General features: G+C 42.1%; 1 protein-coding gene across 1 annotated transcript in view; it reads left to right on the top strand.

The window, feature by feature from the left end:
• The first annotated feature begins 455 nt into the window (after window positions 1-455).
• The window catches only part of LOC110488194 (potassium channel subfamily K member 9-like), a 40,116-nt gene continuing 14,031 nt past the window's right edge, over window positions 456-26,540 (top strand). Inside the window, exon 1 of the mRNA XM_021560301.3 lies at window positions 456-1,837. Coding sequence (XP_021415976.3) covers window positions 1,237-1,837 — 601 coding nt within the window. The 5' untranslated portion in view covers window positions 456-1,236. The remainder of the gene's footprint in view (window positions 1,838-26,540) is intronic.

Here is a 26,540-nt window from a genome sequence, read left to right on the forward strand (position 1 = left end):
ATGCCCCTTGGGAGGAAGACGGCTTTAAGTAAACATGTTCAACAATTAGAATGTCTTAAAATAGAACGTCCTAAAATACAATAGATGGAGAATCAGATCTCAACGGTCTCTTAAATTAAATAGCCTGCCACACTTCTGACAGGAGATTCCACACACTCAGCATCCGTAGCCTGTGAGGACACGCAGTGTTCAGCTTCATCATCAAAGTGCTTCTCTCTCTCTAGCGTTAATTGATGGCCTCGAGTAACTTCTACTAACGAGGAAAACCCGAAACTTTTTCTAATTTAACTCCAGTTAATTGGAAGCCCGCGGAGAAATCAGCTCCGGCCTGGAGAGCACTTGGTGGGCGCAGCTGAGCCGGTAGTCACCACGCGCCTAACAGGAGACATGCATCAGGCTATACCGGTATTTCGGGTTTGCCTGCTCCGGGTTTTTAGAGAAGGTTATACAGTGACAATGCACGTTTGTCCTGAGGCAGAACCCCACGGCACTATTCTAAGAAGGGAACATTAGAAATTAAACCTGTAGTTAATGTAGATTTATTGATGACGAGTGTCCCTTCCAGTCACCGTTTTGGGATAGTTTTATCTTTACCATAATTTATGGCAATATGATCCGATATGAGGAAAGGAATCGGTAGTGAATAATTCCGCAATGGACAGGAATTACGCTGTGCACAGTGTTAGATCTTTGTTGAGTTTTGCCTGGGTTTAGATCCCCAGAGCGCGAATCAAGTGAGTGAGTATACTTTTTTTCTCTCGGATCCTGCGCTGTGTGTCCCTCTTCTCGTGTATCTTATCGAGGACTCAGCACAACACATTGTGAATCAAATGGAAATGACTTCTGGCGATGTCTTATATTTCTGAGCTGTATTTCTGGATTCCACACAGTCAATTGATTATGTACAAATGGGGGGGATGGTTCGTTGTTAAAAATAGCCTGACACTTAAGATGAGGTAGCGAGATGAACAGGTTGCTGCTTACTGAAACTTACTGGGAGCAAATGCGAAAATAGCCTATGCTTCACCCGCATCCAACCTCTGTTGGATCGGTTAATTTCTCTTTAAATCTTCCAGGAAGATTTGGACAGAAGAGCAAATACCGCATCAAGCATTTACAGATTCACAACAAAAATAATCGAACATTATTTTGCCATATGTGTTAAATTGAATTGGTAAAAAAAACCGTTGACTTTTCGATAAGAAGACAACAGAGGAATCTAGCAGCTGCTTGTTGATGGCACTACGCGCTTGGAGGACTTGGTTTGGGCAGGTTTTGCGCAGAGTGTCTAGGCTGCAGGGCTCGTGGTCCCGGCGATCGAGCAGTCTCCTGTGTCTCTCTGCGAACCCGGAGCAGGATTTTGGGACCTGTTACAGGGATCACACACATAGCAGTCTCCACTACTGCTCTTCTGTCCACCGCACCCACAGTCACCAACACGCGCCAGTCTGTCCCTCCTCTTTCAGCCGCTGCCAACGCTTTCCCGATTGCTGCGCAGCCTTCCCGGGGGATCGGAGGGGACATGAGCCCCTCACTCGCCGGTTCCTGGTGGTCATGAAGCGGCAGAACGTGCGGACCTTGTCCCTGATCATCTGCACGTTCACGTACCTGCTGGTCGGGGCCGCAGTGTTCGATGCCCTGGAGTCAGACTTCGAGATGCGGGAGAAAGAACAGCTGGAGGCAGAGGAGAAGCGTCTCCAAGGGAAATACAACATTAGCGAGGACGACTACCGCAAACTGGAGACCATCATTATGGAGGCCGAGCCCCACAGGGCCGGAGTTCAGTGGAAATTTGCGGGATCTTTTTACTTTGCCATCACAGTCATCACCACCATAGGTGAGTCTGCAGTCTACAGTCCATGGAGATTTAATTGCATACCAGCATTACGCGCAACCACTGTGTCAATATAATGTAATTCATGCGGAGATTTAAAGTGTAGTCTACAGCTTAATCACAGTCATGGGCCGTGGATGTTAGGTGGTTAGTAGGCTACAATTGAAATAGTTACTATATCACTTACAACACTATATAGCACAACGAATTAAAGTCAACACAGCATTATGCAGAGATGTGTTTCACTAAACTTAGTCCAGCAACAGGTAGTCTATACCCACTACCCGGTATTAACCCTTAAAACCTGTCCCTTATGCAACATCAATTGTTTTAGAAAAGTAGGTAAAATGTGGTTTTCGCTAAATAACTCCGGTATGTTAACAGGCGAAACCAAATGATGACGCAATAACAGTAAAATGCCACCTGTGTACAATGTTTCTGCACATCAACTTTATAGATCAGGAAACAAAAGGCATCACTACAATCAGTAGCAACAACATAATGTGTCTGTCTATCTAGATAAACTGACAATTTCCATTATAGATTTCAGCAGCTCATCAATTTAATGAGAAAAGATCAATAGCCTACACGAAAAGCAGTCCTCTAGGCTACTATGTATGCAACCATTCCCTCGAGTACCACAATGCACCATCAAAGTAGGAGTGGCCTACCACGCCACTGAGATAGGCTTGACCACATTTTTGGAAACCAAATAATGATAAGCCTACATGTACAGTGATTTCAACTGCACGACTGTTGCTGCATCTGCATTGGTTACCCCAGTAGACAACATGTTTTAATCCATGATTTAATGGCAGACCATGCAAGTGGTAGGTTACAAAATGCTGTGATTGATAACATGTCAACACTATCTAAAAAACTGTGGAGGCATCAATATGTTTACATTCACACTAAACACTCGACATTAAACTGATTATGGCAGAATGCCGAATATTGCATTAGGCATGTGCTGTGTGTAAACACCTTACTCTGCTTATCTTAATCAGTGTAAGGTCATAATCGAAGTAAGCATACACCGATTAAAACACCTGGTTTTCTGAGCAATCTTTCGAATTATTATGATGTGTAAACAGGTTAATTGACATCCCAGCGGTCAATTTGATCTGCGTATGTGCAAGCACCATTAAGTGAGTTAAGTGAGTTCGGAAAAGTATTAATCTTATAAGTAGTTTTCACATACAAACATTATATGTCTGAACTCAGAATCAAATAGTATTTGCAAAAATAACATGGTCACTGTGGTAGAACGTTTATATTGTTTGGCGATGTTCTGCAATTATCAAATGTCTCATCAGTAGCCTGCTTTCAGATGTGTCCATGTAAACAGGATTATTGGGGAAATCGTTATTTTTGCAAAGCATGTAAACGTTTTAAACAAACTGTTATATTAACCTGACAGGCAATAATAATGGCATTATTGTGTGCATTGACGGGGAAGTAGCGGTGCTGAGGGTGCTGCAGCACTCCTTGAAAAAAAAAATACAAATTACCTTACTTAAAAAATAATAAAACAGTTATTTCACAAAAGTAGTGCGCTGGGCCTATACTAGTCCACCCCCCCCCCCCCCAAAAAAAAAAAAAAAAAAACCTCCCATCTTCCTATGATTGTGTGCATGTAACCTTAACTGAAGTTCGTTCCATCAGCTGTTGCTGCAGCTTGAACATGAGCTGCGCTGCACATGGTGCTGAAAGGACAGCTCCTCTAGCTCTTGTGAGCTGCGCTGCACGTGGTGCTGAAAGGACAGCTCCTCTAGCTCCTGTGAGCGGCGCTGCACGTGGTGCTGAAAGGACAGCTCCTCTAGCTCCTGTGAGCTGCGCTGCCAACAACCACATCATGAGGGATGATCTGCAGCTGGCCATACACCAGCTGGCCATACATAATTATTCCAAGCAGGCCGAATAAAACGCCCATAACCCTTTCTTGGCCAAACGATCAGATCCTTGTCCTCCAACGAATCGTATCCTGAGGTATGTCCACTTTGATAGAAGAAAACAAACAAAAACAGATGTACAGTATATATGCTATAGGATATTCTTGTAGAAAATACCAACGGAGTCAACAGGCCTACAACTTTAGCACATATTCAGAGTAGCCTGGTGCCTTTAATGTTGGCATTTGCATGGCCTTTATTTAGCTTAGGGCCTCAATGAACATGCTAGTTTCTTGATTGAAGTGGTATTGCCAACATTACAGTGAAAGGTCTAGCTGGATTTGATCTCCGCCATAATATGGAAATATCTTTAAGCAAACAATTGTTTTTAAGGTGAATCAGCATTTCTATAAAACAAGACAAAATCATAATGGTCTTTGTGAAGGACCAGAAAAATACAGGCAGTAGATTAGAGAGCATTGTTTCTACACAGAGAGGAGGCACACAGCATTGTTTCTACACATAGAGTAGGCACACAACGTTGCACGCAATGTTTCTGTACTAAAGGTTCACATTTAGTACACTGGTAGGCCTACATGACTTCATGGACGTACAGAGACATTGATGTTAGAATAGACATATTTAACCTGTCGATCAGACCTGGGTAACATAGGGACCCGTAACAAGTTTAATAACACGAAGACATGAACCCTTTTTAGGCCTACATTACTCGAAAATTAAGAGTGAATGTTTTATTATTTGTTTTTGAAATATGTTGCTGTCTGATGTAAACCTCGCAAATACATTTTCTAAAAACATTTATTGAAAGGAGTAACTCCCCTCAATGTACTCGGAACATTTCATGACTCTAGGACCAAGAACATCTTTTCAAAATAGCATCTGAAGTTTCATAATTGTATTTTCGTTAATGGGGAAATATATACATTGTTTTCCAATTCCTGAAACGTTTCTGTTTTGGAGATAACAACCAACATTCATTTCCCCCAAGCAACTTCTGTTTAAACTGTATCAAAGACCAGAGTGGGTGGGCTTTAGACCTACATTAGGGAAAGGGGCATTTAACCCATCCCCTCTGAAGCAGAGAGGTGGGGGGGGGGGGGACACCTTCTCCATAATGGACACCATCTACACATGATATTATTCAACACGGGCACATAACATAATGCACTAGGCATGTCTTCAGATGTGCCTAGCAACCCTTAAATGACTACTGGAGAGTGAACATGACCATAGTATGCTTCCATTGTATTGTGTATGTTACAGCAGCTGACAACACTAAAAGCACATGCATTTTAATGTATAATGAACTGTTCAGGTCTATTTGTTTATTTGTCCATTTGAATGTGAAACGATCCCTTTAGAGTTTGGCCATATTTACGTTGTTTGTTTGTCAGCTTATATAATTTAGGATACATGTTCAAAATCACAATTGAATTACAGCCTACAGTAGTGGATTTAATACCACTGTTTTCAGCAGTGACATATTGAGACTGCGCTTCCCCATGAGCTATAAGTGCTGTAGCTCTGAAAGAACAGCTCCTGGCATTATCACCTGGTTAACATGGTTTATGATTGGCTGTAGATTTTCTCTGCTTGAGTTATAATGAGTTTACCTGCTCTGGCTCATATGTGCTTTCCTGGTTTCAACAGATGGTGAAGGGGTTAGGTGCCTGTTATGTTTGAATAATGCAGACATGTTTAAACATACATTCTCCCATGAATCAGATATTATTCCAATCTTGCTATAGCCTACACTGTATAACCATCATATCAAATTGTATTTTTCATATACATTGTAAACAACAGGTGTAGATTAACATTGAAATGTTTAATTACGGGCCCTTCCCAGCAATGGAGACGGAAAAATAAATAGAAATAATAGAAAAATAGATAAATATTAACACAAGGAAGAAATACACAATGAGTAACCATTGGCTATAGTCACGGGGTACCAGTACCGAGTCCATGTGCAGGGGTGCAAGGTGATTGAGGTAGATATGTACATATAGGTAGGGATAAAGTGACAATGAAACAGGATAGATAATAAACAGTAACAGCAGCGGATGTGATGAGTCAAAAGAGTTAGTGCAAAAAGGGTCTGTGTAGATATTCCAAGTAGCTATTGGTTACCTATTTAACTACCTATTTAGCAGTCTTATGGCTTTTACCTACCTATTTAGCAGTCTTATGGCTTTTACCTACCTATTTAGCAGTCTTATGGCTTTTACCTACCTATTTAGCAGTCTTATGGCTTTTACCTACCTATTTAGCAGTCTTATGGCTTTTACCTACCTATTTAGCAGTCTTATGGCTTTTACCTACCTATTTAGCAGTCTTATGGCTTTTAACTACCTATTTAGCGGTCTTATGGCTTTTACCTACCTATTTAGCAGTCTTATGGCTTTTAACTACCTATTTAGCAGTCTTATGGCTTGGGGGTAGAAGCTGTTCAGGCTCCTGTTGGTTCCAGACTTGGTGCATCGGTACCGCTTGCTGTGTGGTAGCAGAGAGTTGGGTGGCTAGAGTTTTAGTACATGTGTAGGGCCTTCGTCTGACACCACCTGGTATAGAGGTCCTGGGTGTCAGGGAGCTCGGCCCAAGTGATGTACTGGGCCGTACGCACTACCCTCTGTAGCACCTTGGTGTCGGATGCCGAGCATTTGCCATACCATGTGTTGATGCAGCCAGTCGTGATGCTCTCAATGGTGCAGATATATAACTTTTTTTTTAATCATGTGTGGACCATGATAATTCCTTAATGATGTGGACACATGAAACATGTGACACATTTATAACCTAAACGTCAGTGTTTAAATTTAAACACTAGGCATTTAGATTTGCCAATAGGTGTTCTCATCTTAACACAGGCATTTACAATGCGAGATGAAATATGACAGTCAACCTTTTCCAGTCAACTTCCAACCAGGAGAACCCCTAAATCTCCTAAGTGTTCAGATTTTAAACACTAGTGTGTACTTTCCCATAGTCCTGTTTAGAGTGCATTTGGTCATTATAAATAGATGCATTTTATTCAGATCAGTGTTAGGAATGTCTGTCACCTTACCTACATGTCAGCACAACTGAACAGGACATTTGATTCAAGAAATCTTTCAATCGCATGGTATTGTTGTTACTCGACTGTGCTGACTTCAAAGATGTGGGAGGGGCCCCGTTATCATATTTCCCAGCATGCCATTATCATATTTCCCAACATGCTTTGTTGCAGATTGATATTTAGAATAGTTTATTTTAATACTGTATCTGTGTCCTCATGCACATTGATTGATTCATTGAGCGTATACTATACAGAGATAAATCACTTACATTTTTCTAAACTAATCAAATCTTTTTTATTTTTTATTTTATTTAAATTTTACCCCATTTCCTCCCCAATTTCGTGGTATCCAATTGTTTACTGTGGTATCCAATTTCGTGGTTCTTGTCTCATCGCTACAACTCCCGTACGGGCTCGGGAGAGACGAAGGTTGAAAGTCATGCGAGCCGCACAACCCAACCAAGCCGCACTGCTTCTTAACACAGCGCGCATCCAACCCGGAAGCCAGCCGCACCAATGTGTGGGAGGAAACACCGTGCACCTGGCAACCTTGGTTAGCGTGCACTGCGCCCGGCCACAGGAGTCGCTGGTGCGTGATGAGACAAGGATATCCCTACCGGCCAACCCCTCCATAACCCGGACGACGCGTCGTCCCACAGACCTCCCGGTCGCGGCCGGTTACAGAGCCTGTGCGCAAACGCAGAGTCTCTGGTGGCACAGCTGGTGCTGCAGTACAGCGCCCTTAACCACTGCACCCAGGAGGCCTCACTAATAAAATCTTTAAGGATGGTTGTTCCAGTTTAGATGGTTTAGGTAGTCTTGTTTATTAAGTCCTTCACCATAGCAGTCACTCTGAGTGCAAGTTGTGGGTTATAACATATTCAAATTGTTGGATATCCTCTCTCTAATCACTTCACAAACCAGCATATTGTGACTTGCAGGTCTGATGTGGCCCATGAGCCAGGATTTGTAGACCATAATGTCGAGGATAACTAGGCCATAACTAAAGGCCTCATTAAATATATAATATATGGTCATTAAAGGGTTTATTTTTAATTGAAATACATTCAATTAGGCAGTCACTTGAAGAAGGCTTCAGAAATATAATTTATTGAATGCAACAATCATGTCTGTGTCACTAATAAACACAGTCATGGGTGGGTCTCGCACATCTCGCACATTCCACACAAAAGACATGCTGGGAAATATGTAAATACTGCTTTACACCCTGTTAAAACAACACAGTGTTAAGTGTTGTATAAAGGTGTGCATGTGTTTAAAAAGTGTTACAACGAATAAACATGTTCTGGTGTTTACAATCTAAACACTGTGACGCGTTTTCTTTGACATTCTAAATGTGCGTTTAAAAAGTGTTACAGAAAAGTGTTCAGATTCTTAACACTTGGTTTTACAGTGTATCTGGAGAGGTAGGTATGGAAACTAATGATATACAATTGCTTTTACATGGTACTTACACTGTAAGAGATGCGTTCCATAAAGAAAGAGTTTATATGGATGTAAGCGACAATGTAGCCGTTTTGACGAACTGTTTGTTTTTTTCCATTTTCCAAAACGTTCTGAGTGTCCGTTACATCACGTTAAAGGTCCAGTGAAACCTGTTCAACACAGCCTGCTTTACAGAGGCTACAGAAAGCAGCTCCACTTACCGATGCATTATAAAGTATGTCACAACCCATGAGCCTTTCAGAAAGTACCGTATGTTTTCCTACAATCCAGAAGAAGTAGAAAATATTTCTGGGGATGCATTCCACCTTGTGGAATGGCGTGGAGAATGAAGGTAACATAGCCTACAAACACTCACATGCGCACAAGCAAGGCATGCAATTACATAGGCCTAGGTCATGATAATGATTGTGCATAGATAACGGTTTTAGTCATTTTATAGCATGTTGAGTCTTTTTATTTTGTTTCTACTCTAACCACCCTCGGGCCTGATTGGAACCCCTCCTGGGCTGGATCCGGCCCGCAGGCTGTTTGTTTGACACCCCTGCCTTAGGTGCAGACTGAGACATCCCATAGGAAAGTAAATGATATGAGGAGGACTGTGCCTCATGAAAACAGAGGTCAACAGTTTGAACACAACATCCTTTTCTTTTGTAAAACTTTTTTTTTTTACCGTCTGTAATGTAGTAAAGGACCCAGGCCAGTACAGTGAGATTACATGTACAGCCTATACTTTTATTATTGTACTAAGTGTTTCATCAGTGGATCAGCCCATGGCTATGTACGGCTGTAGAGTGTATTGATGACTTGAGTCATAATGAGTCCACCTGACCTGGCTCATACTCAGCCCCTGGCTCATGCTTTTCTGGTTTCAACAGATGGGGAAGGGGTTAGTTGCCTGTTATGTTTGAATAACACTAACATGTTAAAAATATTCTCCAATGAATACATCTTGCTATAGCCGATCTACATAATAGTTATGGAAATTCAATTATACAGAGGTTATTGCACTGTAGGAGACACGTTCCAAATTCAGATAAAGAAACAAACTATTTGTTTTTCCATCAACACATTCAGCAGTAGGATGAGTCACTTGACTTGACACTAACGGCTTGCCATGTGAGGGGTTAAAAAACACTAACGGCTTGCCATGTGAGGGGTTAAAAAACACTAACGGCTTGCCATGTGAGGGGTTAAAAAACACTAACGGCTTGCCATGTGAGGGGTTAAAAAACACTAACGGCTTGCCATGTGAGGGGTTAAAAAACACTAACGGCTTGCCATGTGAGGGGTTAAAAAACACTAACGGCTTGCCATGTGAGGGGTTAAAAAACACTAACGGCTTGCCATGTGAGGGGTTAAAAAACACTAACGGCTTGCCATGTGAGGGGTTAAAAAAACAACCTAAACACAAATGGTGAATGTTATGTACACAAGGCTGATAATGTTGGCTGTAGGTGTTAGTGCCGGCTGGATAGACATCAGAAGGGCAGAATGAACCTCGGGAACCTCTCAGTGCGCGTGCGTGCGCGTGCGCGTGTGCGTGTGCGTGTGCGTGTGTGTGTGTGTGTGCGTGTGCGTGCGTGTGCGTGTGTGTGCGTGTGTGTGTGTGTGTGCGTGTGCGTGTGCGTGCGTGTGCGTGCGTGTGCGTGTGTGTGCGTGTGTGTGTGTGTGTGTGTGCGCACAGCCTTTTCTTTGTTGAGTTGGCCCAAACTTAGCTCCAACTTGAGAAAAGGTAAGTCAACTTAAATTATGTTTGCTCAATTTGTCTCATATGTTAATTCAAATATAAATTATTATTTTGACATTTTACCAGCAACAAAAAAAGCTGTGGAACTAGTTACACACAGAAGTTCTCACCTGGGATTAGAACTCACAATCTCTTGAGCGCAGTATTCCATTCTTCCTCCCACACCACCATGTCTGTGTCAATGCCTGATTTCAATGGTATTGCGCTTTGCACTTCAAAGTAAATCTCAATAAAAACTATTTCATGTTTAAAAGTGATTAAGGAGTAACATTAAACAGAGTAATATGACCCAGTAACATTAGACAACTATACAGAACACCTACAATTGCTGAATTAAGTCAATCAAATCAATGATGAGAGAATAGTCATATTAAGTTTTAACACATTAACTGATAGAGACATGGTGGTGTAGCAGGAAGGTCGGGATGCCATAAACCGAGAGGTTTTGAGTTCAAATCCCAGGTGAAAACATGTTGAATACTAATTATTGTATGAATTAACACGCACAATGTAATCATGTATGTCAAATATGTAAGTTGAAAACACTATGTTAAAAGCACTGTGTGTGTAACTAGTTACACAGCCTTTTTTAGGTAACATGCCAACATGTTTTGGGGTTGAATTAACATATGAGACAAATTGAGCAAACACATAATTTTATGTTGACATAATTTTTGCCCACATTTTCTTAGGTTGGAGCTAAGTTTGGGCCAAAACCAAAACTGTGTGTGTGTGTGTGTGTGTGTGTGTGTGTGTGTGTGTGTGTGTGCATGCACAACATAGGTGAACAAAGAAAGTTGATACCCACAACTCTGGATACAGAACTGTCATACTGTCAAATTGATGTTGAGGAGTCATTCGAGAGAGAACAACAAAGGCTTTACTGTAGGAATCTGGCTCTGCTCATTGTGTGTAATAAAAACAAATCAGAAGCTAGAATTATTCTCTGAACTTGACAACTTTAACTACAGTTGATATTCAAACCAAGTCATCATCACCATCATCATCATTATCACCATGGCCACCAACACTGCTAACTGCTAGTAATCTATAAATAGCTTGTGATCGTCCAGATTTAGAAGCTGAGGTGAGATGAGCGCATATGAGAACAGCTGTAGCTGAGTTAGAACTCTGGTTGTTGCCGTGGAGACGCTGCGTGCCATGTCGTCGTGGTGATTCTACTTCTGTATTACAGGCTTCATCCCAAATGACACCTTATTCTCTAGTTCCTGCGCTACGTCCACCAGGGCCCGTATGTATCCTGGGGTGGGAAAACACTTCTAGAGCTTTTCTCTGTAGTGATTTTGAGCCTGCGATTAAATCATGCCTTTGAATTGGTAATGGGGTACACTGGTGAAACGTGACATGGACACAGAGCATTAGTCACGAAGCACTATCTTCAAAAGGCACTAAATGCATTAGTCTAATAGGCCTTTTACATTTCTTTCCCACTAATTCAGAGCAAGAAACATGGCACTGCTCAATCAAAATTGAAAAAGCTGTTGATGTCTTACTGGATTACAGCTAAGTGTGAAAACAGTGTGTATGGATTGACATCATTCAAGGCTACAATATCTTTAAAGCGCTGATGACGCTGTGTGAGATGAAAAGCTCCCATTGCCTTGTGTGTGTGTGTGGATGTGTGTGTGCGTCTGTGTGTGTGTGTGTGTGTGTGTGTGTATGTGTGTGTGTGTGTGTGTGTGTGTGTGTGTGTGTGTGTGTGGATGTGTGTGTGCGTCTGTGTGTGTGTGTGTGTGTGTGTGTGGGTGTGTGTGTGCGTCTGCGTGTGTGTGTGTGTGTACACCTGAGCGTAGGACAGGTGCACTGACATTCTTATTGCTCTCAGAACAATAGCTTTCATGGGAGCCAGGAATAAGCTCTTTGAAGCGCTGTGTTGCTGTTGTGTGTCACGACTAGTTAGATTCTCCAATACAAACACTGCCCACGTCTTTCTACCATAACAACAACTACTGGACCTATAAAGGTCTGTTCTGTGTACAGTTGCTGCAATATACATGGGTTAAGCACTGTCAACACTATCAGCACAGTCTGATTCACTGTCAATTAACTACACTCTTAGAAAAAAGGGTTCCAAAAGGGTGATTTTGCTGTTCCCATAGGAGAACGCTTTTTGGTTCCAGGTAGAACACTTTTTGGTTCCAAGTAGAACATGGAACCCACATGGTTCTACCTGGAACTGAAAGGGTTCTACCTGCAAACCAAAGGGGTTCTACTTGGAACAAAAAAGGGTTCTACCTGGAACCGAAAGGGGTTCACCTATGTGGACAGCTAAAGCACCCTTTTGGAACCCTTTTTTCTATTAGTGTAGTTGAATGACAGTGACTCAGACTGTGTTGATTTTCTTTCAAGGGTTCTCTTCTGGGGACAGATGAAGAACCCTTTAAGGTTCTAGATAGCACCTTTGTTTCTAAGAGCTATGTGGAGTTGACCTCAGCATAGCTGCGGGAAGTAGGGGTGCTGAGGGTGCTGCAGCAAAAGTAGTGCACTGGGCCTTTACTAGTCCTGTATTAGCAGACCGATATAGCCGTCTGTAGCACAGGGAAAATATAAATCATTACTTGTTTACCTTGGCCATATCTCTATAGACCCTATGCTGCTAATTTGTGCAGGAGAGAGGTGATGTGCCATATGTATGACTGATGGAGCTACACAGCACCAGCTGATTCTCTGGCTGCATCTGAAATGGCACCCTATTCCCTACATTGTATTGTGTAATACACCCTATTCCCTACATTGTATTGTGTAATACACCCTATTCCCTACATTGTATTGTGTAATACACCCTATTCCCGATCGGCCCTGGTTTAAAGTAGTGCACAATATAGGGAGCCGGGTGCCATTTCGGCCTCTATGTCTCATCTGTCTGGTCTGCCAGCGTGATGGTAGCATCTAGTGTGGAGAATGATGACAGTGGACACTCACTTTTCTGTCTGCTGCCAGTTGGACTGACAGCTCTCTGTAGCCAAAGGCACTTCACAGCTGGACTCTGTCCCTCCTTCCCTACTTAGCTGTCATTTCCTACAGCCACATCAGCTGGACCATAACGTTGACAGTGATTGTTTGGGATGTGTGTGTGTACTTTGTGTGTACGGTGTGTGTGTTTGTGTGTATATGGAAGGGTGTGTGTGCCTCAGGGGCTGTCATCTCCAACCACTGTTGACAAAGATCGTTTGGTGAAGAGTTCTGTCAATGGGGTAGTGTGGTCTTGACAGTGATTGTTGTTTGGTACTGTGTGTGTGTGTGTGTGTGTGTGTGTGTGTCTGTGCGCGTGGTGTGTGTGTGTGTGTGTGGTTCTGCAAATGGGGTTGTGGTAGCACATTCTTGGTGGGGTGAGGTGTGTGTTTGTGTGTGGTCTTGACAGCAATTGTTTGGAGATTTTGTTTAGACGATATTGGTTACTTTGAGGACTAGAAAGTTCCCAGAGACTCCTGGGCCCGTATCCACAAAGCATCTCAGAAAAGGTCTCAGGAATCCTGTTAAAACCTGAGTGTACAAAACATTAGGAACACCTGCTCTTTCCATGACATAGACTGACCAGGTGAATCTAGGTGAAAGCTATGATCCCTTATTGTTGTCACTTGTTAAATCCACTTCAATCAGTGTAGATGAAGGGGAGGAGACAGGTTAAAGAAGGATTTTTAAGGTTTGAGACAATTGAGACATGGATTGTGTATGTGTGACATTCAGAGAGTGAATGGGCAAGACAAAACATTGAAGTGCCTTTGAGTGGGGTATGGTAGTAGATGTCCGGTGCAACGGTTTGTGTCAAGAACTGCAAAGCTGCTGGGTTTACATTCTCAACAGTTTCCCGTGTGTATCAAGAATGGTCCACCACCCAAAGGACATCCAGCCAACTTGAACACAACTGCAGGAAGCATTGGAGTCAACATGGGCCAGCATCCCTGTGGAACACTTTCGACACCTTGTAGAGTCGATGCCTCAATGAACTTAGGCTGTTCTGAGGGGGAAAAAAGGGGGAAACTCACATCTTTGAGATGGCATTTCTGACCAAAAACACATTTTGCACATTTTTACGTTCAAACGGCTCTCCTGTGAAGTCGTGACTTGCAACATACGCTTAGTTTCCTGAAACGGGTCACAAGTAGAGTCCATGCCCCAACGATTTGAGTCTGTTTTGAGGGTTAAAGGGTGGGTGAAACTCAACATTAGGACGGTGTTCTTAACACATTCACCATTCCCGTTTAACAACTTTAAATCGCTCTGACACAGTTGGCATCAAATCACTCGCTGATAATGTTGCATAAAATGTTTGAAAGGTCTATCATTTTATCGACTACAATCAATGTTATCATAGTCCCTAGACGTCTTTACTTCAGGCATTTTTTAAGGTGTTGTTGCCCTCCAAAGGGATAACTTGAAATAACATGATGTAGGTTAATTATATAATCCAAAGAGAAATATGTGATTATTTATTAGCCTATGTGGTTATAAGCATGATCATGTAGGCATATCATGTGGTATAGGGCTCATGTATTGATGAATAGACATTTCTAAAACATTCTTTCAACAACTCCAAAGCAATTGCATGTAGAGCGTGAACCACTGACTGCATTCTCTATTATCAAGATACCTGCTGGTAACTCAGCTCATGAGGTGTCCTAAATATCTGTCGACTAGGTGGGACTCTTATGACTAAAGAGGCTTCATGCATAGCTTTTATTTTTACCTGTAAGAGTAGGAGTAAAATGTCTCTATTCTCAGCACTTAACACACATTTTCTAGTCTGAGATGCTTTGTGGATATGTCCCCTGGTCTTAAGAGCCTTCAGTGTAATGTTCACATGGTGAGGATGCTCTTGAAACTCACAGTGGGCTGCACAGTGTGTTGCGTGTTTCATCAAACTCATTTTTCATGTTCTATTCATTTAAGTATCACCCCCTATGTTCAAAGAGCAGCTTGCATCGAACATCTATTACCAAAGGAGAGCTCCTCCTGTGTTTCACTTTGTGCTGAGTTTACAGCAGATATAGTTCTCTTCATCACTGTCTGCGAAATAGAGGTTGTGAAGAAAGTGTAGCAAAATGGCTACTGCCCGTACAGACATTTTCTTCTGAAAACAGGAGGTATCTAGAGTACCTGTGTGGGGAGTTTCTTCTACTTTTTACATGTAATATTCTCCAATGTATTTTCAATCACATACTTTCAGTATGCGCTAGTGTTGGGCTAGGTACTGGCATTACTTTTTGGTGAGGGGTTAGCTTTTAGGCTTTGTTCTATCCAATCCAACCAGTGACTTTGTTGCAACAAGCCCCAAAACACCTTGTCATTCTGCATACTGTGGTGTGATAGGGGTGATTGGGCTCTTATACAGCTTATTTTGCATTGTATTTCTATTTTCTATAATAAATATATTGTTTAGGCCACAAAATAGTTAAATGGACAAAGTATGGATTTTTTTTTATTTTTACAGCTGTTCATCAAAACACACTTCAAATCACTAGAAGTACTTTTGCTGATTCAAATGGACATTTATCATTGCACATTTGTTAATATGTATATATTATTATTTATATTAGTATTTTTATTATTACACATTTTTATTGTTTGTTTTGTTTTATTACACTTTGCATATTTCTGGTCTGCTGTAATTCTTCGTCATTCTGCATCATTAATTCATGTCAGATGAGAGTCATTACGTTCATTAGGTTCTCCAGCCCTAGTTTTAAACTGTGAAAGTCACACTATAATTTGATAGCTTATTTCCTGGTTCGCATGTTCATACAGTGCCTTGCAGAAGTATTCAAACCCCTAAGATCTTTTCACATTATTGTGCTACAAAGTGGGATTCAAATGGATTTAATAATCATTTTTTTGTCAATAATCTACAAAGAACACTTTGTAATGTCAAAGTGAAAGATTTTTGTTGTTCTGTGTTGGATAAATCATAACTAGGCAAGCCTAAATTAGTTCAGGAGTAAAATTTGGCTTATCAAATGACATAATAAGTTACATGGACTCACACTGTGTAATAGGCGTTGGCATGATTTCTTTATAACTAACCCTTCCTCTGTCCCCCATACATAAAACATCTGTAAGGTCCCTCAGTCAAGAATTGAATTTCAAGCACAGATTCAACCACAAAGACCTGAGAGCTTTTCAAATGTTTCATAAACAAGGGAAGTGATTGGTAGATGGGTAACAATAACACATCCGACGTTGAGTATCTCTTTAAGTATGGTCAAGTTAATAATTATGCTGTGGATTATGTATTAAACCACCCGTACACATCTAAAATACAGTCGTCCTTCTGAACTGAGCTGCGGGACTGGAATGAAGGAAAATGAAAGGGAAAGGGGGAGACCTAGTCAGTTATTCAACTGAACGTATTCAACTGAAATGTGTCTCCCGCATTTAACCCACCCCCTCTGAATCAGAGAGGTGCGTGGGGGCTGCCTTAACCGACATCCACGTCTTCGTGCCCGGGGAACAGTGGGAAACTGCTCAGGGATGTTACCATGAGGCCATTGGTGATTTTAAAACAGCTACAGATCCAACAGAGGATGGGTCAACAACATTGAATTGACTCCACAATAATGACCTAAACGACAGAGTGAAAAGAAGACCTGTCACGGCCGTCAAAGGAAGTAGACCAAAGCCCAGGGTGGTGAACGTACATATTCCTTTTATTTTGAATGACTCCGACAAAACCATACAAAAACGACGTGAAGCTTAAGTGCTATGTGCCACAAACAAAGTTAACTTCCCACACTGAAAGGAGGGAAAGGGCTACCTAAGTATGGTTCCCAATCAGAGACAACGATAGACAGCTGTCCCTGATTGAGAACCATACCCGGCAAAAACATAGAAATACAAAATGATAGAAAACAAAAACATAGAATGCCCACCCCAAATCACACCATGACCAAACCAAATAGAGACATAAAAAGGCTCTCTAAGGTCAGGGCGTGACAAGACCACAAATATACAGAATACAAATATTCCAAAACATAATTGTTGTATGCAACAAGACAATAAAGTAATACTGTAACAACAACAAAAAACACAGCAAAGGAATACACTTTTTTTGCCTAAATGCAAAGCCTTATGTTTGGGGAGAATCCAACAACACATCACTGAGTAATTGCCTCCTTATTTTCAAGCATGGTGGTGGCTGCATCATGTTATGGGTATGCTTGACTTATATAATAAAGAAATACAAATAAATGGGATGGAACTAAGCACAGGCAAAATCCTAGAGAAAAACCTTCTTCAGTCTGCTTTACACCAGTGACTGGGAGAGGAATTCACCTTTCAGCAGGAGAATAACCTACAACACAAGGCCAAATCTACACTGAAGTTGCTTACCAAGAAGACAGTTCCTGAGTGTCCAAGTTACAGTTGACTTAAATCTGCTTGAAAATCTATGGCAAGAGCTTGAAAATAATAATGGGAAAATATTGCACAATCTACATGTGCAAAGCTCTTATTGACTTACCTAAGAAGACTCACAGCTGTAATCAATGCCATACGTGTTTCTAACATGTATTGACTCAGAGAGCTGAATACTTACACAATTACTTTATTTTAGTAATTTTTTTATTTTGATTAATCTTTTAAAAAAAATGTTTGAATTTTTCTTCCACTTTGACATTACAGAGTATTCTGTGTAGATTGTTGACAAAAATGGCAATTCAATTCATTTTAATCCCACTTTGTAACACAATAAAATGTGACGAAATGCAAGGGGTGTGAATACTTTTGCAAGGCACTGTATATCAAACGTTAAATATGTTTTAAGGCATAATGCAATATTTAAAGTGCATAAATCAATATAGTAAACATGACGACTTATTTTTTATGCATTATTAATATCAGTACCCCTTTAACGCCAGTTATGCAACAGTTTTGAAATATTCCTGCTTATTTGAATGTATTTTTTATAAGTATGGTTGGATAAGTACAAGATTATGTATTTAATGGCATTTGATGTGTTATTTTAATATGAAGGTTTCAAGGCTAGGGTTGTTAGGGAATAAGATTTTCAATGTTGTTCCTACTTGTTGTTCATACATCTCAGTACCGGTCCAGATGCTTTAAAGTGTTGGTTTACGTGCCAGGAGATAACACCTAACACAAGCCAAAAGGTACACTTGTTTTCCCCAACACTTGAGTTCAAGTGTTAAATCACTGTCTTTAACCAGAGAGAAACCAGAGACAGCAGGGGGTGATTGGATGGAGAGGAATCCTGCAATACTCTACCTTCTATTCATTATCATCATCGTTACTGACCAAACATGTTCCCACAGAACTTTCTCTGAACTGGAATATTACAGATCTTTACATAGCAGTCTGATCTGGGGGTTGGGGTAGCCTGGCCCGTGGGTGTGGCTGCATTAAGAGCTGTGACATTTAGCCCATTAGGTCCAGTCATGAGCCTCCAGTCCTCCCGTGCTCTGTGCCCCCGACCCACCTAAGCATTGCTCCTCTTCTGGTTCCGAGTAGGCTATTGAGCCATGAAGTTAATTCCCCTGGTCCACTCTGACCACCCCACCTCATCGGGTGAGCCAGCAGCAGACCACAACAATGCCTAACAGCTAGGTCTCAGCTCACTACCTTCTGCTTCTCAAGCATTCCTCTCCTAAAATGTGTATGTGGTGTCTCATGTCCATGTTGTTTACCCAACATGTGTTGATGTTGTCACTACTTTTGCTCTGTGTTGCCTCCTATATGGTTTATCTATGTGATGGGAGGACTCATGTAGTTATGCTATCCTATCCATGCCTTATCTCTGGAGCTGCAGGTAGCCTAGTGGTTAGGTGTGGGCCAGTAACCAAATGGTTGCCGGTTCAAATCTCTGAGCTGACTGGGTGAAAAATCTGTCAATGTGGCCTTGAGCAAGGCACTTAACCCTAATTGCTCCTGGGCTGCCATCAATAATGGCTGATTCCTGGCTCTGACCCTGCTTTCCAAGGGTGTCTCAGGGGAGTGGGCTATGTAAAAAAAAAAAAAAAAATGTCCAATTCACATGTGTGAAATAGGACGAATGTAAGCACTCACTTAATGACCTTTTCTGTTCATTAATAGGCAGTAGTTTGGTACAGCAGTTTGCCTTGTAAAAGCAGACTGGCCTACCACAACCACATTAGACGTTCTCCCCAGAGACATGGTGGTGGGAACAGTGAAATCAGCTCTACCAGTCGCCACAGAAGGAACTGCTCTGGCGGTTTAAAGCATGCTGTGCTCTACAAGTGGTGTCTGTGATTCTAAACGGTGTGTCCCGAGAGGCTGGAAAACAATAGAGCCACAGTAGTAGAAGAGAGCACACACACACACACACACACACACACACACGGAAGGGCTGCAGTACAGTGGATTTTCATGGCTTGCATAGCCCAATAAACCCCAGAGTTGATCAACACTGTGCTCACAGCTCCCCCTGCAGTTCACAGCAGGGAATGGCATCGCTTGTGTGTGTGTGAGTGTGAGTGTGTGTTTGTATGTCACTGTGCAAAAAGCTGAACTATAAATAGCCCTATGTGAACAGTGATAGTCACAACATCCAGAAGTGTGAGGTAACGGGCAGTAGCGTAGAATGTGAGCAGTAGCTTAGAATTAGACCCTGTGTGTGCAGCGTGAGCACGAATACCTACTATTAGAAGCGTCTGTATGCGAAAGATGTTCCCTGTTATACGTTCCAGCTTCTTGAAAAATGTGCGACTTATTACTTACAATTAAGTTGAACCAAATTCTCAGCTTCTCTCTCAGGCTAATACCGACAGAATGATCCATGCTTTTATTGAAAACAGGCTTGACCTCTGTAATGCTCTCCTGTCTGGTCGACCCCAGAAAGCCAACTGCAAAACATTCAGAATGCTGCAGCACCGGTACTGACCAAGACCAGACACATTACACCGGTTTTAAAGTCTCTGCCCGGGCTGCCTGTGAGTTTTAGACGACATTTTAAGATTCTTCTGTTGGTTTTTAAATCAGTCCACAATTATGCACCCCGATACATGTCAGACATGCTTTGAAGAGATGTACCCATTAGGTCCCTCAGGTCCTCTGGCCTTTTAACTATCCCAAAGCCCAGGACCAAGAGGCATGGAGAGACAGCTTTTAGTTATTATGCCATCAGCCTTTGGAATAGCCTGCCAGAGAACCTGAGGGAGGGCCAAAACTGTGGACATATTTATAAGTGGTCTTAAAACACACATTTTTAGCTCAGCTTTTCTTTGGGGTGCTTTTTAATCTTTCAATTTGTATTGTCATTATTTAGCTTTTTTATCCTCTGATGTTGAGTGTAGTAAATATCTGTTTTTATTTACATTTTATTTACGTTTTTTCCTGTGAAGCGAATTATGTTGCATCCATGTCTGAAATGTGCTATATAAATAAAGCTTGATTTGATATTCTGGCAAATGTTCAGCATGTGAATGCTTATGTACTGTGATTATCATTCATGCAGTTAGGAGAAATAGAGAGAAAGAGAGCCGTACTATGACCCTTTCCACTGCAGTTCCCTCCCTTCTGTGCAGATACTGTTCTGCAGTATCTGTCTGGTTTGCGGAGCTCCCTCCCGGCAGAACAGCCCTCCAACTGGAGAAGACAGGGGTAAGTCAGGGGCCAGGCAGAGACTAATGATCGGGCCCCAAGAGTCAAAAGGGGGCCACAGACCACTAGCAAAAAGCTGGTTTTCCACGACAGTTGGTTACGGAGGGCCTGTTGGGTAAAATGTGGAGATTTATCATACCAATACTTTTATAACACTACAACCTGTCAGCCTCAGACTAGTTACCAACAGGAGATTTATCATACCAATACTTTTATAACACTACAACCTGTCAGCATCAGACTAGTTACCAACAGGAGATGTATCATACCAATCCCTTTATAACACTACAACCTATCAACATCAGACTAGTTACCAACAGGAGATTTATCATACCAATACTTTTATAACACTACAACCTGTCAGCATCAGATTAGTTACCAACAGGAGATGTATCATACCAATCCCTTTATAACACTACAACCTATCAACATCAGACTAGTTACCAACAGGAGATGTATCATACCAATCCCTTTATAACACTACAACACTACAACCTATCAACATCAGACTAGTTACCAACAGGAGATGTATCATACCAATCCCTTTATAACATTACAACACTACAACCTATCAACATCAGACTAGTTACCAACAGGAGATTTATCATACCAATACCTTTATAACACTACAACCTATCAACATCAGACTAGTTACCAACAGGAGATTTATCATACCAATACTTTTATAACACTACAACCTATCAACATCAGACTAGTTACCAACAGGAGATTTATCATACCAATACTTTTATAACACTACAACCTCTCAGCATCAGACTAGTTACCAACAGGAGATTTATCATACCAATACTTTTATAACACTACAACCTGTCAGCATCAGACTAGTTACCAACAGGAGATTTATCATACCAATACCTTTATAACACTACAACCTATCAACATCAGACTAGTTACCAACAGGAGATTTATCATACCAATACCTTTATAACACTACAACCTATCAACATCAGACTAGTTACCAACAGGAGATTTATCATACCAATACTTTTATAACACTACAACACTACAACCTGTCAGCCTCAGACTAGTTACCAACAGGAGATTTATCATACCAATACCTTTATAACACTACAACCTATCAACATCAGACTAGTTACCAACAGGAGATTTATCATACCAATACTTTTATAACACTACAACCTATCAACATCAGACTAGTTACCAACAGGAGATTTATCATACCAATACTTTTATAACACTACAACCTATCAACATCAGACTAGTTACCAACAGGAGATGTATCATACCAATCCCTTTATAACACTACAACACTACAACCTATCAACATCAGACTAGTTACCAACAGGAGATGTATCATACCAATCCCTTTATAACACTTCAACACTACAACCTATCAACATCAGACTAGTTACCAACAGGAGATGTATCATACCAATACCTTTATAACACTACAACCTATCAACATCAGACTAGTTACCAACAGGAGATTTATCATACCAATACCTTTATAACACTACAACCTACCTGGAGAATACCAAGAGAAGAAAAGAAGGTACACAACCTGTATGTAATGTCAGGTCATTGTATGATGAAAGGTTAACTACTGGCTAAGGCCACATGCAGTAGCTCCTCATTATGAGTGGAAAGGGGGGCGAGGGGCGTGGGGGGGGGGGGGGTGGGGGTGGGGGGGCGGGGGTCAGAGAGTACTTTGTGTAAATCAGAGGAGGCTGCTGAGGGGAGGACGGCTCATAATAATGGCTGGAACGGAGCAAATGGAATGTCATCAGACACATGGAAACCACGAGTTTGATGTATTTGATACCATTCCACTGATTCCGCTCCAGCCATTACCACAAGCCTGTTCTCCCCAATTAAGGTGCCACCAACCTCCTGTTGCTTAGCAGCACTTAACAACCTTAGTGTGGTGCTGGGCACTGAGCATCAATAGACCTGTAGACCTTCCACAGTGACAACTGGGACTGGGAGGCAGGCTAGGTACAGAGATAGAGAGGGGGGAGAGAGAAAAGAGAGCACGCACGCACGCGCGCACACACACACACACACACACACACACACACACACACACACACACACACACACACACACACACACACACACACACACACACACACACACACACACACACACACACACACACACACACACACACACACACACACACACACACACACACACACACACACACACAGGGAGAGCTCTGATAAATTGGTAATATTCCACAGAGCAGAGCTCTACTCATTTCCCTTGTCTCTGGCTCCATGTCTGTTAATCAGAGCTGAATATGGCACAGTGGGAGACATGGTGGCTCTATATGCAACCAATCAGCTGAGCAGCAGAGTAGAGGCACTAGGGAGTCAGAGGAGGGCACTATGTCACAGACTGGTCCACTATGTCATATACATTACTAACTCAGTGGAGGCTGGAAGGGATGAGGAAGTACACAATAATTCACAGTGTTCCAGTCTGGCCTGACACGTTTCTAGGAAAGGTGGTGTACAACCCTGGAGGAGGTACCACCCTGGCTTCTGAGATCACTGTGTTAAATGACAGCATCAGTGAGTGTGTGTTTATGAGTGAGTGAGTGAGTGAGTGAGTGAGTGAGTGAGTGAGTGAGTGAGTGAGTGAGTGAGTGAGTGAAGGAGTGAAGGAGTGAAGGAGTAAAGGAGAGAGTGAGTGAGTATGTGTTTGTGAGTGAGATAGTGAGTGAGTGATGAGTGAGTGAGAGAGAGAAAGAGAGAGAGAGTGAGTGAGTGAGTGAGTGAGTGAGTGAGTGAGTGAGTGTGTGTGAATGAGAATGTGATAGACAGAGGAATAGAGAGAGAGTATTCTCACTCAAATGCTTCTCATCGGATTCTGAAATCCATTATCGAATTAGCCTCAGAATAATACTGAAATCTATAATGTTATTTTGGCTCAATTTGTTTTTACTAATAACGTATTCGCCACTGTGTCTGCCACACTGCCACAAATTACTGACCTTGATATGATTGACATCCACATCAATACTCAACCTCTATAAAATCAATACTCAACCCCACTGGTTAAATAGCATCAATACTTAACCACACCAACGCTGTTATTGCTGAACATTCTAATTGTCTGTGTAGCTGTTTCTGTAAATAGCTTCAGTATCAGTTTATTTGATAGTTTCTTATAATTTAGAGGCATTTTCACAGTTTTGTCCACTCACTCACCTTGAGAAGGGTAAGGGGGCGTTACCCTTGGCAGATGTAAGTAGTAATGGCAGTAGCTCCACCTCGGTCTTTGATCGGTAAACGTTGAAACAAGCACTACTGTTTGTAGAAGTGAATTACTGGTCCCCTTGCACACATCTTTCAACGATAACTTTGAAGGTGTTGGGGTATATTTGCATGAAAAGACAACAATGATAATGCCTCATGAACAGAGCTCCAGTATATGCTGATTATACGTAAAACAGAGATATACACTACATCATTGCCCTGCTCCTTCCCCTCTCCTCCTTTATCCTACTACCTCTGCTCTTCAATATCCCTCTGTGAACGTTGTATTAGTGCTGAGTTGGCTTGCAAGCATCCGAAGACGTTCAATAAATTCCATGGTTATCCCGGTTGGAAGATTCCCGGAATCAGGAGGGAATAAGCAGGAAATTCGGAATCCTCCAACCAGAATTTCTGGAAAACCAGGGAATTTATTGAAAGTTCCCGGAATTTGGCTATCCTAGTGCCGAGTGCTGTGTTGAACCATCTGCGACACCTCACACCCCAACGTGTTCGTTTGTGTGTTTCTTTAGTAACTCAGGGTGGCCCTTCTGGCATCAGTCTAGGAGCACCAGACACCCAGCAAGAGAAAGACAAACAAATCATGCCTCAGACCAAACACTTCAAAGCCTGATGCTTCCAGCATGTGTTCAGACGGTGGAAATGAGTAAAACATCATTATAAGTCTTTCTTCCCTTTGTTGTTGTTAAAGGACGAATGAGTCCCCTGTGCTTTAATGCTGTAATATAATAACCTACCCAACCCCTGTGTTTTCAATGAGACAATTGTGTGTGTGTGTGTGTGTGTGTGTGTGTGTGTGTGTGTGTGTGTGTGTGTGTGTGTGTGTGTGTGTGCCTCACAGGAGATGTAGGGCAGAAAGGGTGAGTGGGTGAGTGGGTGTAGACAAGAAGGTTATCTAATAAGATTTGATCAAATTTGATATTTGAACGGCAGGTAAGACTGTATATATCTTAACATCCTGGTGTGTGTGTGAGTGTGTTTGTGTGCGCACTCGACTGTGTGTGTACGTCCCTGCATATTGGTTTGTGTAAACTGAGATGAAAGATATTGGTTTTGTACTTTCATTGTAGAGAAACTATATCTATTAAACAAATACTGCCAAGCATGGGCTTCATCCTTCACAAAGCATTAGTCTACTATAGACTACACATACTGAACTTTCCATATCAAGCAACAGCAATTGCAATGAGGGGCTATTGATACTATTTTGCCATTGAGATATTTCATGTCATTCAGTTCATCTCCATTGGCTTTCCTCTCTACCTCTCTCTCAGGTTCTCCAGAACTACAAACAAACAGAAATTAAAGTTTCCTATTGTGGATTTTAAGGATACTTCCTTCTGGGCCGTTGTGTCAACGTAGAGCCAGCCAGAGTCATGGAGGGAGTGTTTGAGTGTCTTCTCTGCACATGCTGTTCTGGAGTGCAGACAGTTAACTCATAGTTAGTTAGCTCTTGCCAGTGTGGCGACTGGTGACAGGTCCTCAGAAAGAGATCCACAAGGTGTTCGGCAGTCTAACTGCTGCTCCACCTCCTATCCTGCAGTCGAACTCTCCTGTCCTGACCTTCATTATAATTCCATGGCTCACAGGCAATTAATGTCTCTGGGCCACTGGAATAATGTGAGGTGGATTAACCTCCCAGAACAGACAAGTTAAAATACATCAGTTTTATCAACTACTCAAGTAATTAACCCTTCTCTGCACACCAACGAGGGGCCTCGATAGTAGGCACTTTTATTCAAAGTGACTTACAGTCATGCGTGCATACATTACAAGACATTTGATATGGTTAGGAATGACATGGAAAGCAGGTTCACCAACGTCTCAGTGTGAGAGGTGTTATGAGTAGCACTGTGCTGGGTTTTGTATTCTCTAGACCCACTTCAATTTCCATGCCGCCCAAATAGGTCCACAGACAAGAGGACAAGAGGAATACTTATGTTCATTGCCTAACTCTCAGCCTTTAACACCATAGTACCCTCCAAGCTCATCATTAAACTCTGGGCCCTGGGTCTGAACCTCACCCTGTGCAACCCCTCCTGTACTCCATGTTCACCCATGACTGCGTGGCCACGCACGCCTCCAACGTAATCATCATGTTTACAAACGACACATCAGTAGTAGGCCTGATTACCAACAATGATGAGACAGCCTTCAGGGAGGAGGTGAGGGCCCTGGGGGAGTGGTGCCAGGAAAACAACCTCTCCCGCAACGTCATCAAAATGAAGGAGCTGATTATGGACAAGAGACAGCAGAGGGAACACGCCCCCATCCATATTTGACAGGCCCGCAGTGGAGAAGGTGGAAAGCTTCAAGTTCCTCGCCATACACATCACTGACAATCTGAAATGGTCCACCCACACAGACAGTGTGGTGAAGAAGGCACAAGAGTGCCTCTTCAACCCCAGGAGGCTGAAGAAATTTGGCTTGGCCCCTTAAGACCCAAACAGAATTTTACAGATGCACCATTGAGAGCATTCTGTCAGGCTGTATCACCGCCTGGTACAGCAACTGCACTGCCAGCAACTGCAGGGCTCTCCAGAGGGTCGTGCGGTCTGCGCAACGCATCACCGGGGGCACAGTGCCTGCACAGCAGGACACCTACAGCTCCCGATGTCACAGGAAGACCAAAAAGATAATCAAGGACGACAACCACCTGTGCCACAGC

Source organism: Oncorhynchus mykiss, chromosome 30 (genome assembly GCF_057628025.1).
Source record: "Oncorhynchus mykiss isolate SJ-2025 chromosome 30, ASM5762802v1, whole genome shotgun sequence".
Lineage (NCBI taxonomy): Eukaryota > Metazoa > Chordata > Actinopteri > Salmoniformes > Salmonidae > Oncorhynchus > Oncorhynchus mykiss.